Source organism: Cetorhinus maximus, chromosome 1, assembly GCF_964194155.1.
Source record: "Cetorhinus maximus chromosome 1, sCetMax3.hap1.1, whole genome shotgun sequence".
In the NCBI taxonomy this organism is placed as follows: Eukaryota; Metazoa; Chordata; class Chondrichthyes; order Lamniformes; family Cetorhinidae; genus Cetorhinus; species Cetorhinus maximus.
The window spans coordinates 240,618,033-240,634,948 of NC_135879.1; the positions used below are offsets into that span (position 1 = coordinate 240,618,033).

Sequence of the window (16,916 nt, forward strand, 5' to 3'; positions counted from 1 at the left end):
AGTGTCCAGAGGAGATGAGGCCAAATGGAGATGTGAGAGTGGTGATGTCCCTTGAGCTGGCAGTGAGTGAAATGCCAGTGAATGTGTGTTGGACTTGTGAGTGTGTGAGTTTAGAGTGATAAGATGGTTGCCTTACCTTGGCAGCATGGATGAAATCATTCAGCCTCTTTCTGCACTGGATGGCGGACCTCTTCTGTGCAGCATTGACACTGACCACCCACTGCCATCGCCTACCAAGCTGGAGTGGTGACACTGATGGGCCTCCTGCAGCCACAGCGGGGGTAGAAGGTATCGAGGTGGTCCTCCACAGTGTCCAAAAGGCGTTCCAGGGGTGCGTCAGAAAAACTGAGCGCTGCATTTTCTTGCCTTTTGGGGCCATGTCTTCTGTGCAGCAGTCCTGGATTGCAAGCATTGAGAGCTGTGCACACGCCTGCAGTTCAAATATGGCACCCAGTGTGAAGAAGTGGCGAGGTGACAGCGTGGCAGGTGAATTGGAGGAAGCATGCCAGTGAAACGGTGTGTTTCCTGTGCCTGCATAAATAATGAGGTGAGTACAGTGCGAAAACCCACCATCGCAGCCGACTTGTAAAAGGTTGCTTTACATGCCCACCACTGCACTTAGTGCAATTCTGGGATGATTCCACCCAGTATGTTGAGGAACCGACTAGAGAACAGGCTATTTTAAATCTAGTATTGTGCAACAAGAAAGGGTTAATTCTTGTTGTAAAAGAACCTTTGGGGATGAGTGACCCTAATGTGATAAAATTTTACATTATGTTTGAAAGTGAGATAGTTCAATCTGAAGCCAGGGCGTTAAGTTTGAACTCAGGAAATTATGAAGGTATGAGGGCAAATTAGCTGAGGCGGATTAGGAAAATACATTAAAAGGTATGAATAGATAATCTTTAAAGAATTATTACATAGTTTACAGCAATTATACATTCCTTCAATGCATAAAAACCCAAAAAGAAAAGTCAGTCAACCATGGCTAACAAAGGAAGTTAATGATTGTATTAGGTTAAAAGAAAAGACCTATAAAGTTGTCAGAAATAGTAGTAAACCTGAGGATTGGGAAAATTTTAGATTACAGCAGAGGACCAAAAAAAACAGATAAAGGGAGAATAGAATATGAATGGAAACTAGCAAAAAACATAAAAAACAGACTGTGAAAGCTTCTATAGATATGTAAAATGGAAACATTGAACTGAGACAAATGTGGGTCCATTACAGGCAGAGTCAGAAGAATTTATAATGAGGAATAGAGAAATGGCAGAGAAGCTAAAAGATTACTTTGTGCCTGTCTTCACTGGGGAAGATACAAGAAATCTCCCAGAATTAGAGATCCAAGGAACTAGGAAGAATGAGGAATTGAAGGAAATTTGTATTAGTAAGAAGGTTGTATTGGAGAAATTAATGGGACTGAAGGTTGATAATTCCCCGGGACCTGATATTCTACATCCCAGAGTATTGAAAGAGGTAGCTGTTGATTGTATGCATTGCTGGTCATCTTCCAAAATTCTATAGATTCCGGAACAGTTCCTGCAGACTGAAAGGTAGCAAATGTCACCCCGCTATTTAAGAAGGGTGGGGTGGAGAAAACTCCTGTTTTCTGCCTCCCTCCCTTCTTGAATAGAGGGGTTATATTTGCTACTTTTCAATCTGATGGAACCTTTCCAGAACCAAGGCAAAGTGGGCTTGCAAGAAGCCAGAAGATCCGAGGAGACAGCCAAAAGTTAATGACTCCTTACTATGGGCATGTGAAGCAGCGGTGTTCTGTTGGCATGGCAGAGTATCTGAGAGTGCACGGAAGCTGAAGCTTGAATGCACATGGCGATCCAGGGGAAAGGAATATCAGAAGGATAGATCGAAACCCTCGAGGTGGACTCTTGTGGAAGGCATCCAAGGGAAAGCGTCATTTGGGAGAAAATTCGAAAGCGAGTTCTTCGAGAGTGTACATTGGAAACTCTCCTGTGATAGACAGAGTTCAGTGAGACTGGTTGGCAAGTGTCTGGTGGGAGCTGATGAGAGATGGTTTTAAGTAATTTATATTTGTGGGTGTTAGGAATAAGCTATAGCTTTAAGTTAAAGCATCTGTTTGGGGTGGCATCTACCACTTAGTTTCAGAGTGTAGTGTGTCTGACCATAGGTCGGCTTATTGGTTTACATGGACTGTGTACTTACTGTGAGTATTAGAGTTTAGGATAGCTTTTGTAACTTGTGTTATCCTTAAGAATCTGTATATATTTGTAAAGCTATAGTTGTGGGTGAAGGAGTATTGTAATATAATTCATATTTTCTTGTTTAATAAATGTTTTATTCTTTTGTTAAAAGTTCATCAGCTGACCCCTGTGACTCTGTTCAGTAGCCACCCTCCACGTTTCTAAACAAAAAATAAAACTTAGGATCTATCAAGCTGGGCTGAATGGCCTACTCCTATGTTGCCTCAAAGGGTAGGGGAGAGAAGCAGTCATTGGTGCTGAGGGCTTCTCAAAGGTTCTCCTGCCACAGAACCTGCTGGAAGGCTGTGAAAGTTTACCTTGAGTCTTCTGGATGGGCTGCCATTTTTCCTGCCTCTGGCAAAAAAGGCATGCAGCAAAAAGATGACGAGTAATCATCCCCTGCCTTTCTGCACCATTTTGCCAGTCTTCCAGTCTGTCCCCAGAGGGCTGGTAAAATGCAGCCCTGTTATTCTTCTAGCCTGCATGTGACAATAAAACTCCAAGCAAGGTTTAAAAACAAAATAAGTATATGATGTATAAACGGGCACAGGTGGGTTAGCAAAACACCTCACACCATTAAAGAGGCTATGGCATCCAAACGTATTTTTAAAAATACCACAAAATAGTACTTTATTTAAAAAAAAACATTTTTGTAACAATGAAGGCTGAGAATTCCTCCATTAAGCTAGTTATAAAACTTTACCTTCTGCTAACCTGATCATTCTGCTACTGCAGCTGCTCCATCACTGCACTAAACTGAAAACTGCACTGTCACATTTTGGTGCTGTGCAGCACGCATTAATGAGTCAGGTAGACAATTATCTAAAACAAATGCCTAACCAAAGTGTAACAAATAGAAATTGTTACATATAAAAAGGCAGTTAATAACCTTAGGATTTAGGAACCATTCAAGCATTAATCCCCACAACCCCAGATTTCTCCTCTCCTCTCCTGAAAGCACCAGCCTTTTGTGAACTGCAGTTCCAAATGGCAGACCTCCAATACTTTTTCACGTGCCAAATCATCACTCCAGAGATTGTACAGCAAGTGTTGGTAGGCTCTTTATCCATGGAATGCATCACTGTGCATGAGTGATACTGTCTTGATCCCACATACATACCCACACACCTGAAATCCAGAACCTATTTCTCCCATGGGCCATACTGCTATCTCAGTTGACATCTGTTTGACACATACATAACCTGGTGCCCTCCTCCTCCTTGTGCCTCAGATCCAACCAGGAGGTGCATCTACCCTCTCAGCCATCAAGAAACACTCACCATCCCTCCCCCCACCCTCCTCTTCAAATTTAATCATCCTTCAATCCACATCAAATAGAATGAAAAGTCAAAATTCACAAAGAACAATACTGGAAAGGCTCAGCCTGTTTACAGAATACTGGTAGCGATGAGGGACGGGCATCAATATTGTCACCAGGGCTGCATTTAAAAAACCTAGTATTGCTACACTGCAGCCGTTTTATACCAGCCCACACATACCAGGGTGTTTGTGAAGCCGTGCAGTTTTCATATCAGGCCCACTTCAGCTGTGAAAAGAACACCCAGCAGTAAAGCTTTACACTCTGTCCTTCCAAGTGGTTTCATTTAGAATGAGTGTTTTGAACCGTAAAAGACAAAGGACTAATTTTAACTTTGGCATGCAACATAGAACAGGCAACAAGGGGCTTAGTCAGGCAGTATACATGCTGCCTGTCAATGAAAATCAATGGGAGGGAATATTAGTTAGGATGTATAATGAAAAGCCACTTCAATATTGTGTGTTGTAGACTGTAATCCAAAGTTAAAATAACCCCAAGTACTGGTGGTTACAGGTCAATCACTGGTAGGAGCAATGTGAGCAATGAATTAAGAACATCGCATATAAAGGGCATTTACTGGCTTAAAGTGCGAGTCCTCCCATCCCAAACACAGCCTACATACTAAGTAAGCTTAGAGATAGCAGTGATGTCCCCTTGAAGTTACAGCTATCCCAGGTTAAACCTGTGGCAATAGACAAAATTGAGACATGCAGCGCATTGACCCACATTTCACCCCCCCAGTTTTCACATCTAAAATGTACTGGAATGTCACCAGTCATCCAAAGTGGATGTGTAAGAAACAAGAGTGATAATTAAAATTGAGTACAGCAATAACACAATAATCACTAAATATCAAAAATCGGCACTATGACTAACATTTACAGTAATCGATTAATTAGTCCACAAGGACCTTCCAACTATAACAGCAACAACACTGGAACAGTCTGGGAGGGAGAGTGAGGACATTGGTGATTGTACTCAGTTTGAATCCCTGGATTCCACAGGAAATGAAAGGAGTGCAGATGCTCAGTGTTACTTGTCTCTGACTGCCATTCTTCCTCTTTCCCAGTGGTCACACAGCAGAGGTGCTAGCTGGGGATGGTGCGCTATACACAGCAGCATCCCTACTCCATGAGACAAGTTCACTTCCGATCGAGAGATCCTGGCAGTAAACATGCATCTCAACAGCCAAAACTATGTATATTTTAACCCGTAATAAGTCCTCTGCAATCCAACGAGATCAGTGATCTTAACATGTTGAGTACTAGTGGTCATTTTCGTCTTTCACTTCTACTAATTCTCCTATCTGGAAGATGCTGGTTACTTTTTGCGGTGCAAATCCTTGAGTGCAGGGTTCTGCAACAATACCTTGGGCTAGTGGTCACTGTTTCATGTATAAACCTAAATGGAATCATAGAATGACACATCGCAGGGAGAGGCCTATCAACCTATCATGCTTATGCTGGTTCTTTAAAAGAGTTATATAATTAATCTCACTGTCCCAATCTTTTTCCATAGATCTGAGAATTAACTGAGCGCTAGCAGGGCATTCAAAGCTCGTCTTGACCTATTGCCACGTCTACAAGTGTCCTCTGTAGCAATGATCACTGAAAGGAGCAGGAATCCCGAGCTGATATTTACTCTCCTTGGGATCCTCGGTGACACCCTGGACTGAGGTCAATAACCACGCTATGGAACAGGGTTCCATCCCAAAACCTATAGGCCTGAGCATTCAATTAGCTTCCATCTTTTACAATGGGCGCACTCTTTAGAAAACAATATATACATTTATTCACAGGATCAAACAATGCCAATTCCTTAAGCTTTTTGGCATAAACTAAAGCTGGCAACTTGGGTAGTCCTCAGAGGGTTAAAAGGTCGCAGAATGCCCTCACACATTTTCAAATCGTGCAGCTGCAAACAAAATGATATCGGCTCCTCCTCCGCCCCCAAGTTGTGGACTCTTTGCCAGGCATGCATGAAGCTGACATGATAACTAGTGATGCTGAGTAAGGGCCGCAGATGGATCCCCAAACTATACTTTCTTACTTAAAAGAAATACATGTGAACAGAATTAAAAGCAACACCACACACGTAACCATAAAAAATACAGTATTTTTTTTGTAAAGCAGGTGCTTGACTGCTCTCTTGGGTCATATTCTTTAAGGGATGTCAGTCCACCTGTAGGCCAGTGATTAAATCGAGGTTTCGTCCTGGCACGATATGATAGAAATAGTGTGGTTTCTCGAAGGGACCGTGTTCACTCCATTCACTTCCTTCCCCGTATTTTCATAAATCTCCTCTTTTTCACTGGTTCCATTTAAACCTGATGCACTCTTCTGGCAAATGGTCAAGGGCTGGGTTTCACCAGTGGAGTCCAAACCGGGAACCGTGGGTCCCTCAGCTGCATCTGTATAATTCCCCTTATAGCCGTTCTTTGACACTTTTTTGTTGCTGTACCACTGGTGACCAAACCTGTAGGCGACGGCACCGAGAATAAGGCCAAGGACCAGAAAGAAAAACATCAGGAAATAACTGACAGAATTTGTTTCCTTCCTGGAGTTGGTTGAAGACCCAAACTCCAGGCTGTAGAAAGCTTTAAAAGTCTGCACTTTGTCCTCAATGCACACGCACTTATAATCACCCAGGCTGCCCGGTGTAGCTATCACACCAATCCCTCGGGCTTTGTCATTGTTACTCAAGTTTCCATTAGGTGTTATCCAGTGACAGGTTGACCAGGCAGAACTGGGTTCACACTGAAGGAAAACTGTGATTCCATTCACTGCTGGTATCACCTTTGCTGTAAGTACCAAGTCTGGAAAACAAAATAAAACAACTTTATTGACAGGACTGGGCTTTAAATTTCACCTGTGGAGATTAAAAAGGGCAAAGTTCCGAAGTGATTTACAGCCAATGATGTGCATTGTTGTAATGAAGGAAATGCACATGAACAGCATTGAGATAATGAACAGATAATCTCTAACTGTGTTGCTGGTTGCGGGGAGGATATTGGTCAGGACACCAGGGCGAAATCTTCTGCTCTTCTTCCAATAGTGCCGCAGGATCTTTAATGTTTTAACATCTGAACTAAAAGCGTTAAGTGAGAAAGTTACAGCAATGTAACATGTCAATAGTACATAGTGCAGTCAGTCAGCCAGAGGTGAAGGGGCAGTTATTGATTCCAGAGGCAGGAACACCAATTAATCAAACTTCTCTGCCTTGGATGGCTATGTACCGGGAGAAAATCCCTCTTTTTTTTGAAGAATACCGTGAAATCATTATTTACATCCACTGATCAGGTTTGTGTTTAGATCATAGAATCTTAAAATGGCTACAGCATGGAAAGAGGTCATTCAGCCCATTGTTTCCATGATGGCTCTCGACAAGAGCAATTCAGTAAGCCCTCACCCATTCACCAATAGCCATTCTCATCAGATGCTTTTTCAATTCTCTTTTGAAAGCCACAATTGAATCTGTCTCTACCAAGCTCTCAGGCAGTGCAATCAAATACTCACTGCATAAACATTTTTTCCGCAGGCTGCCAACGGTTCTTTGGCTAATCACCTTAAATCAATATCTTTTGCTTCTTGCCCCTTCTGTCAATAGATAGAGTTTCTCCTTATGTACTCTGTCCAGACCTCTCATGATTTCGAAAACTTATATCAAATCTCCTCTCTAAGGAGAACAACTCCAGTTCTCCAATCCATCCACGTAACTTTACTCCCTATCCCCAAACTAGCCAATCTTTCTGCACCCTCTCAAAAGCCCAGGATTGGACACAATTTTCCACCTTCTCTGAGGGATGCAAATTAGTCTTTGTCCAAGTTACTATTAATTTTGTCCTGGATTAAAAGTAGGGAAAATCCCAAGATATTCTATAAGTATCTCAACGGGAAGAGGATAACCAGAGAAAGAGTAGGGCCCATTAAGGACCAAGGGCGCGATCTATGGGTGGAGCCAGAGGACATCGGTAGAGTGTTGAACGAATACTTCACATTCGTCTTCACCTAAGAGGATGAGGATGAAGGTATGGAACTCGGGGAGAGAGAATGCAAAGTTCTTGAGCAAATTGATATAGGGAGGGACAAGGTATTGGAGGTGTTGGCAGGCTTAAAAGTGGACAAATCTCCAGGTCCAGATGATTTGTGTCCCAGACTGCTGAGGGAGGCAAGGGAGGGGATCGCAGGGGCTCTCACCCAAATTTTTAACTCCTCTATGGCCACAGAGGAGATGCCAGAGGACTGGAGAACAGCCAATGTGGTTCCACTATTTAAGAAGGGTTGTAGAGATAAGCCAAGGAACTACAGGCCAGTGAGTCTCACATCAGTTGTAGGGAAACTATTGGAGAAAATTCTGAAGGAGAGAATCTATCTCCACTTGGAGAGGCAAGGTTTGATCAGGGATAGTCAGCATGGCTTTGTCAGAGGGAGGTCATGCCGAACAAATTTGATTGAATTTTTTGAGGTGGTGACCAGGTGTGTAGGTGAGATTAGTGCAGTTGATATAGTTTATATGGATTTCAGGAAAGCCTTTGACAAGGTCCCACATGGGAGACTTATAAAGAAGGCAAATGCATATGGGATACAGGGTAATTTGATAAGGTGGATTCAAAATTGGCTTAGGTGTAGGAGACAGAAGGCTGCTTTAGAGACTGGAAGACAGTGTCCAGTGGTGTACCACAGAGATCTGTGCTGGGTCCCCTATTATTCGTCATTTATATAAACGACATAGATGACTATGTAGGGGGTAGGATTAGTAAGTTTGCGGATGACACAAAGATTGGCCGGGTGGTTAACAGTGAGGTTGAGAGTCTTTAGCTACTGGAAGATATAGACGGGATGGTCAAATGGTAACGATAAGTGGCAGATAGAATTTAACCCTGAAAAGTGTGAGGTGATATACTTTGGAAGGAGTAATTTGACAAGGAAGTATTCAATGATCGGCATGACACTAGGAAGTTCTGAGGAACAAAGGGACCTTGGCATGTGTGTCCATAGATCTCTGAAGGCAGAGGGGCATGGTAGTGGAGTGGTGAAAAAAGCATATGGGACACTTGCCTTTATCAGAGACATAGATTACAAAAGTAGGGAGATCATGTTGGAGTTGTATAGAACCTTGGCGAGGCCACAGCTGGTGTACTGTGTGCAGTTCTGGTCACCACATTATAGGAAGGATGTGATTGCACTGGAGAGGATGCAGAGGAGATTCACCAGGATGTTGCCTGGGATGAAACATTTAAGTTATGAAGAGAGGTTGGATAGACTTGGGTTGTTTTCGTTGGAGCAGAGAAGACTGAGGGGCGACCTGATCGAGGTGTACAAGATTTTGAGGGGCATGGGCAGGGTGGATAGGGAGCAGCTGTTCCCCTTAGTTGAAGGATCCGTCACGAGGGGACATAAGTTCAAGGTGAGGAGCAGGAGGTTTAGGGGGGATGTGAGGAAAAACATTTTTATCCTGAGGGTGGTGGCAGTCTGGAATGCACTGCCTGGGAGGGTGGTGGAGGCGGGTCGCCTCACATACTTTAAAAAGTACCTGGATGAGCACTTGGCACATCATAGTATTCAAGGCTATGGGCCAAGTGCTGGTAAATGGGATTAGGTAGATAGGTCAGGTGTTTCTCACGTGTTGGTGCAGACTCGATGGGCCGAAGGGCCTCTTCTGCACTGTGTGATTCTGATTTATAATTTCTAAAAGCTTTCCCACCAATGAAGTTAAAGTGCCTGACCTGCAGTTTATCCATGCATCCTATTTTGAACCAGAGTGTAAACATTTGCAATTCTCCTGGCACTACCTCCATAACTAAGGAGGATTGGAAGGTTATGGCCAGTACATCCACAATTTCCACCCTTACTTCCCTCAGCCTCCTCGGATGCATCCCATCCGGTTCAGATGACTTTTCAATTTTAAGTATGGACAGCCTTTCTAATAATTCATTTTTGCCGGCTTTTAGCCCTTTCAGTATTCTCTTCCACTATGATTTCAGCAGCATCTTCTTCCTTGATAAAGACAGTTGCAAAGGACTCATTTTGTACCTCAGCCATGCACTCTACCTCCATGCATAGATCCCCCTTTTGCTCCCTAATTAGCCCCATCCCTACTCTTACCATAAGACCATAGGACGTAGGAGCAGAAGTAGGCCATTCGGCCCATTGAATCTGCGCCGCCATTTAATGAGGTCAAGGCTGATCTGATAATCCTCAATTCCACTTTCCTGTCTTTTCTTCATTACCCTTGATTCCCTTACTGATTAAAAATCTGTCTATCTCAGCCTTGAATATACTTAATAAACCAGCATCTCCAGCCCTCTGCGGTAAAGAATTCCACAGATTCGCTATCCTCTGAGAGAAGAAATTCCTCCTCCTTTCTGTCTTAAATGGGTGACCCCTTAATCTGAGATTATGCCCTCTGGTCCTAGGCTCTCCCACAAGGGGTAACAACCTCTCAGTGTCTACCCTGTCAAGACCCCTAAGAATCTCATGTTTCAAAAAGGTCACCTCTCATTCTTCTTAACTCCAAAGAGAAGAGCTCAACCTACCCAACTTCTCCTCATAAGAAAATCCTTCCATACCCAAGATCAACCAACCTAGTTAAACTTCTCTGGACTGCCTCCAATGCCAGTATACCTTTCCATGGATAAGGGGACCAAAACTGTTCACAGTATTCTAGGTCTGGTCTAACTAGTGCCTGTTATAGTTTTAGCAAGGCTTCCCTATTTTCATTCCCCATTCCCTTCGAAATAAAGGCTAACATTCCATTTGCCTTTCCTATTACCTGCTGAACTTGTATGCTAGGTTTTTGGGATTGATGCATGAGGACTCCTAAATCCCTCTGTGCTGCAGCTTTCTGCAGTCTTTCTCAATTTAAATAATATTCAGCTCCTCTATGCTCCCTGTCAAAGTTCATAATTTCACATTTTCCCACATTATATTTATCTGGCAACTTCATGTCCGCTCACTTAACCTGTCTATATCCCTCTGTAGACAGGTGGCCATCCTCACCACTTGCCTTCCCACCTATTTCTGTGTCATCCGCAAACTTGGTGATAGGTCACTTCCCTCATTCAAGTCATTAATATATATTGTAAATAATTGAGGCCCCAGCACTGATCCCTGTGGCACTCCACTAGTTACAGGTTTCCATCCTGAAAAGGCCCCCCTTATCTCTGCCTTCTATTAGTTAGCCAATCCTCTATCCATGCTAATATACTACCCTCAACACCATGGGCTCTTACCCTATTAAGTAGCCTTATGTGCACTACCTTATTGAACGCCTTTTGGAAATCCAAGTATATTACATCTACTGGTTCCCCTTTATCGATCCTTCTTGTCACCTCCCCAAATAATTCAGGCATGGTTTCCCCTTCATGAAGCCATGCTGACTCTGCTTGATTAGATTATGTATTTCTAAATGCTCTGCTATTACATGCTTTGTAATAGATTCCAATATTTTCTCCAATGACAGATGTTAAGCTTACTGCCCTATAGTTACCTGTTTTATGTCTCCCTCCCTTTTTGAATAAGGGCATTACATTGGCAGTTTTCCAATCCTCTGGGACTTTTCCAGAATCTAAGGATTCTTGGAAGATTGCTACCAGTGCATCCACCATTTCTGTAGCTACTTCCTTTAATTTCCCATTAGGTCCAGGGGAGTTATCAGCCTTTAGTCCCGTTAGTTTCCCTAGTACTTTTTCTCTAGTGATAGTTATTGTATTTATTTCCTCCACCCCCCCCACTTTTCCCCCTTGATTATTTAGTATTTTTGGAATGTTATCAGTATCTTCTACCGTGGAGACTGATGCAAAGTACTTATTCCACTCCTCTGCCCTTTCCTGGTTCCCATTATTATTTCCCCAGCCTCATTCTCGAAGGGGCCTATGTTCACTTTGGCCTCTCTCTTCCTTTTTATATGCTTAAAGAAGCTCTTACTGTCCGTTTTTATATTACTTCCTAGTTTACCATCAAAGTTGGTTAGCTCAGTTGGCTAGATGGTGAGCATGTGGTTCAGGATAATGCCAACAGCATGGGTTCAATTCCTGTTCTAGCTGAGGTAGACTTGGGAGCTGCTTCCTCACTTGCACCATGCTTAATGTGGAATGGTGCCCCTCAAGTTATGTAACCAATTGTCTTTCTCAAATAGAGAGAGATGCCCACAGTTCCTCATGCACCAGGGATATTTACCTACCTACATACAAGAGTTTTAGATTTCCTTTTATGTTAGTTACCAGTCTCTTCTCAAACTCTTTCCTTGCTTCTCTTGCTTCCTTTTCACTTCTGTTCTGAACTTTCTTTAGCCAGGTTCTCACCTGTATCATCAAACTGACATCTGTCATGTGCACCGTTTTTTTTATTCCTTCATGGGATGAGAGTATCGCTGGCAAGGCCAGCATATGCTGACCATCTCTCATGGACCATTTCAGACGCAGTTAAGCATTAATCACATTGTGTGGGTCTGGAGTCACACATAGGCCAGACCAGGTTAGGATGGTAGATTTCATAAGTACATTTTTCTGCCTAATCTTTCTATCTCTTTCATCATCTAGGGAACTCTGGCTTTATTGTCCAACATATCCCCCTCATGGGAATATACCTTGACTGCAACCAAACCATCTCCTCTTTAAAAGCTGCCCATTATTTCAAATCAGTTTTGCCTGCTAATCTTCAATTCCAGTTTTGCCTGCTAATCTTCAATTCCAATGTACTAGGGACAGATCTGTTCTCATCTCACTGAAACAGGTTCTCCCCCAATTCTTTCTCGCCCTTTTCCATATCTAACCTAAAGCTTATGCTATTATGATTGCTGTTCCCTAAACGTTTCACTGCTGATCAGTTGGATCCTTCACAGAACCAGACCCAGTAATGTCTCCTTCATCATTGGGCTCAAATCCTACTAATCAAGAAAATTTTCCTGAACACACTTCAGAAGCTCTTTCCCCTTTCTCCCTTTACACCATTACTATCCAAGTCTATAATAATGGAAGTCCCTCAATTTCTCTACTCGATAAGATTTTGCACCTCTCTGTAATTTCCCTGCAAATTTACTCTTCTATATCCTTCCCATTAGTTGATAATGTACAGAACATTTCATCTGAGAGATTGTGCCTCTGAGTTCCAGATTTTCACTACACCTCATGAGAAAACATGCTTTTCTTTCACAGGATATGGACGTCGCTGGCTAGGCCACCATTTGTTGCCCATTCCTTATTGCCCTTGGGAAGGTGTTGGTGAACTACTTTCTTGAACCACTACAGTCCATGTGGTATAGGTACACCCAGAAAGCTGTCAGGAAGGAAGATTCCAAGATTTTGACCCAGTGACACTGAAGGAACAATGATATAGTTCCAAGTCAGGATGGTTTGCGGGGGTCAGGGCAGGGGGGCAAAACGGGGGACCTTGCAATGTCCAGGTTTGCATACAAACAATGACCACTGTGACCACCAGATGGCTTAATCTTTTATCTTGGAGACTCTCTCGGCCTCAGCACTCTGCAGATACCTGTTTTTTGTTCAAGTCTTACAGCACAATGATGTTGGATGGTGTTAGCAGATGGAAGGTACATCGAAAAGTGATCCATGCCTACCACAAAGTGACCATTATAGGCAATCATAGAAGAGTGACAATAAAACATCAAAGCCACAAAACATCCATTGCCAGTCTAGTTGGTCACTGAAAGCATTTCCCCACTGGCAGTCTATTAGCAGTGGTGCAGTTGAATCCTTTTCAACACTTTTTAGAGCGATAATGACATTTTTATCTGGTACATACGTGGACAATTGTCTGTGGCTCAAGTTAAGAGTGTGATGGAATACATATCACTTGCCTAGAAGGGTGAAGCTGCTGCAACATTCAACCAGCTTAACACCATTGAAGACAGAATAGTTCGGTTAACTGGTGCCTTGCCTCCACCTCTGGGCTCAAAATCCACCCCTCCACCACTGATATACTGGCTGCAGTGCACAATTTACAAGATGCACTGTAGCAGTTCTCCAAGGTAATATCTTTCAAATAGGACATTAAACCAAAGGATCCACCTGACTTTTCAGGTATAAAGTTAAGTATATCAGGAGGCTTCTCTCGGAGTCTTGAGCAACATTTACATAGAAACATAGAGCAGAAGTAGGCCATTCAACCCTTTGAGCCTGCTCCGCCATTCAATATGATCATGGCTGATCCTCTATCTTAACGCCCTATTCCTGCTTTCTTTCTATACCCCTTGATGCCCCTCATATCCAAAAAATTATCAATTTCTTTCTTGAATATACTCAGTGACCTGGCCTCCCCAGCCTTTTGTGGTAGAGAATTCCACAGGTTGACCACCCTCTGAGTGAAGAAATATTTCCTCATCTCAGTCCTAAATGGCCTGCCCCATAGCCTGAGACTGTGGCCCCTGGTTCTAGATTCCTCAACCAGGGGAAACATCCTCCCTGCATCCAGTCTGTCAGCCCTGTTAGAATTTTATACGTTTCAATCAGATCCCCTCTCATTCTTCTAAACTCTAGTGAATACAGGCCCAGTCAAACTAATCTCTCCTCATATGACAGTCCTGCCATCCCCAGTATCAGCCTAGTGAACCTTTGCTGCACTCCCTCACTGGCAAGTATATCCTTTCTTAGGTAGGGAGACCAAAACTGCACACAATACTCTAGGTGTGGTCTCACCAAGGCCTTGTATAACTGCAGTAAGACATCCCTACTTCTGAACTCAAATCCCCTTGCAATGAAGCCCAACATACCATTTGCCTTCCTAGTTGCTTGCTGCACCTGCCTGTTTACTTTCATTGACTGGTGTACAAGGACGCACACATCCCTTTGTACATCCATATTTTCCAATATATCACCATTTAAATAATATTCTGCCTTTCTGTTTTTCACAAATGTGAAGCGTATAACTTCACATTTATCCATGTTATTCTGCATCTGCTGTGTGTTTGCCCACACACACAACTCGCCCTGAAGCCTCTTTGCATCCTCCTCACAACTCACAACCCCGCCCAGTTTTGTGTTATCAGCAAACTTGGAAATATTGCATTTGGTTTCCTCAAACAAGTCATTTATGTATATTGTGAATAGCTGGGGCCCAAGCACTGATCCCTGCGGTACACCACTAGTCACTGCCTGCTATCCGGAAAAAGACCCGTTTATTCCCACTCTCTGTTTCCGGTCTGTCAACCAATTCTCAATCCATGCCAGTATATTACCCCCGATCCCATGTGCTTTAATTTTGCCTATTAGCCTCTTATGTGGGACCTTATCAAAAAACTTCTTGAAATCCAAATACACCACATCCACTGGTTCTCCCTTATCTATTCTACTAGTTACATCCTCAAAAAACTCCAGTAGATTAGTTAAGCATTATTTCTCTTTCATAAACCCATGCTGATTTTGTCTTATCCCGTTAACACTTTCTAAGTGTTCTGTTACCGTGTCTTTTATAATAGACTCTAACATTTTCCACACTACTGATGTTAGACTGACTGGTCTGTAATTCTCTCTTTTTTCTCTTCCTCATTTTTTAAATAGTGGGGTTACGTTTGCCACCAACTTGCACCTCGTAGTTCCCTTTATTTAGATTCTGGACCCTAGTTTCGGATTCAACTTCTTCACTCTCCATCCTAATGAACAATTCTATCATTTATGGCCACTCTTCCCCAAGGGACCCCACACAACAAGATTGTTAATTAATCTTTTCTCATTGCGCAATACCCAGTCTAGGATAGCCTGCTCGCTAGTTGGTTCCTCAATGTATTGGTCTAAAGAACCATTATGTACACACTCCAGGAAACCGTCCTCCATAGTACTATTGCTAGTTTGGTTGGTCCAATCTATATGTAGATTAAAGTCACTTTAAAGAGTACAGTTGTACCCTTAATGCATGCGTCACTAATTTCCTGCTTAATGCCTTCCCTTACATCTCCATTACTGTTTAGGGGCCTATAGACAACCCCACCAACGTTTTCTGCCCCTCGGCGTTTCTTATCTCCACCCAAACAGATTCCACATTATGATTTTTTGAGCCAATTTCCTTCCTCACTGTTGCGTTGATTTCCTCCTTTACTAACAATGCTCCGCCACCTTTCCCTATTTGTCTGTCCTTCCTAAATATTGAATATCCCTGGACGTTCAGTTCCCATCCTTAGTCACCCTGCAGCTATGTATCCATAATTGCAACTATATCATAACCATTTATATCTATTCGCACTGTTAATTCATCTACCTTATTGCGAATGCTCTGCGCATTATGATACAATGTCTTTAGACTTGTCTCTTTAACCTTGTTAGTCATCTTAGCTTTATTTTGCACTATGGCCCCATTTGTTTCTCGCCTTGTTATTTCTGCCTTCCACTTTTGCTTCTTACTTTTCTGTCTTTTGTTTCTATCCTTGTTTCCCCCTCCTCTGTCTCCCTGCTCAGGTTCCCATTTATCCCTCAAACACAGATTATCCGGTCAGTATCACTTTACTATTTGTGGAACCTTGCTGCTAATTATCAAAGTTAACATCATCAGAAAAGAGGACTGAAAACCCATCAGGCATGGAAGGAAGTGGTGTCATCAAACGTACCTGTCTCAGATTTACACAAGGTGTTAGTCTGTGGATGGTCATATTCCACATCTTGCAGCATCCTACAAGAGAAGCAAATTATTTTGTTTTTAGCAGGGTGCAATAATGCAATAATTGAATGCAATAATTATCATTTGTATTTAAATTAGCTACAATTCTATATTAAAAACATAATTCAGAGAAGGTGTAAATACAGTGTAATAATGTTCAACCATACACGTGGAGACAGGAATTTATAACTGAAAGTTTCAACATGCAGTGTGGACAGTCCTAAATTTTAAATTTATTCTTTCTTGATAGATAATTTGAATGAAAAGCTGTAACTCTGACACAACATTTGAACCAGGGAGGAGTTCACAGTTGTACTGTTGCACAGGCATTCTAAATAGAAACTGGAGAATGCCATTCAGCATCTGAAGCCTGTTGCGCCACTCAACCCACCATGGCTGATCTTACGTCAATTCCATTTGCCCACCTTAGCTCAATGCGCATTAATAACCTTGCCAAAAAACAATCTAGCAATCTCAGTTTTGAAAGTTCCAACTGACCCTTAGCACTTTTCCACTATTTCGTGTGTTGAAGCATTGCTTCACAATTTCACTCTTGAACATCATTTCTCTAATTTTATGATTGTGCCCCCCTATTTCTGGAAACAGTAGCATGACAAAATAATTTATCTCTATCCAGCCCATTTAATCCTTGTTTTTGAGAAGCTCAGAGTGAGCTGCCTTCTTGAACTGTTGCAGTCCATCCGGTCCATCCTGCAATTGCTTCATGATATGACTGCAACTATCTTGATTGGGGGGTCTGAAACAGACACCTTC

General features: G+C 42.6%; 1 protein-coding gene across 1 annotated transcript in view; it reads right to left on the reverse strand.

Moving 5' to 3' along the window:
* Positions 1–2,820: 2,820 nt before the first annotated feature.
* The window catches only part of LOC144688344 (semaphorin-4F-like), a 186,636-nt gene continuing 172,540 nt past the window's right edge, over positions 2,821–16,916 (reverse strand). The window contains exons 13-14 of the mRNA XM_078554783.1: positions 16,093–16,154; positions 2,821–6,352 (exon numbers count right to left, since the gene is read on the reverse strand). Coding sequence (XP_078410909.1) covers positions 5,733–6,352; positions 16,093–16,154 — 682 coding nt within the window. The 3' untranslated portion in view covers positions 2,821–5,732. The remainder of the gene's footprint in view (positions 6,353–16,092; positions 16,155–16,916) is intronic.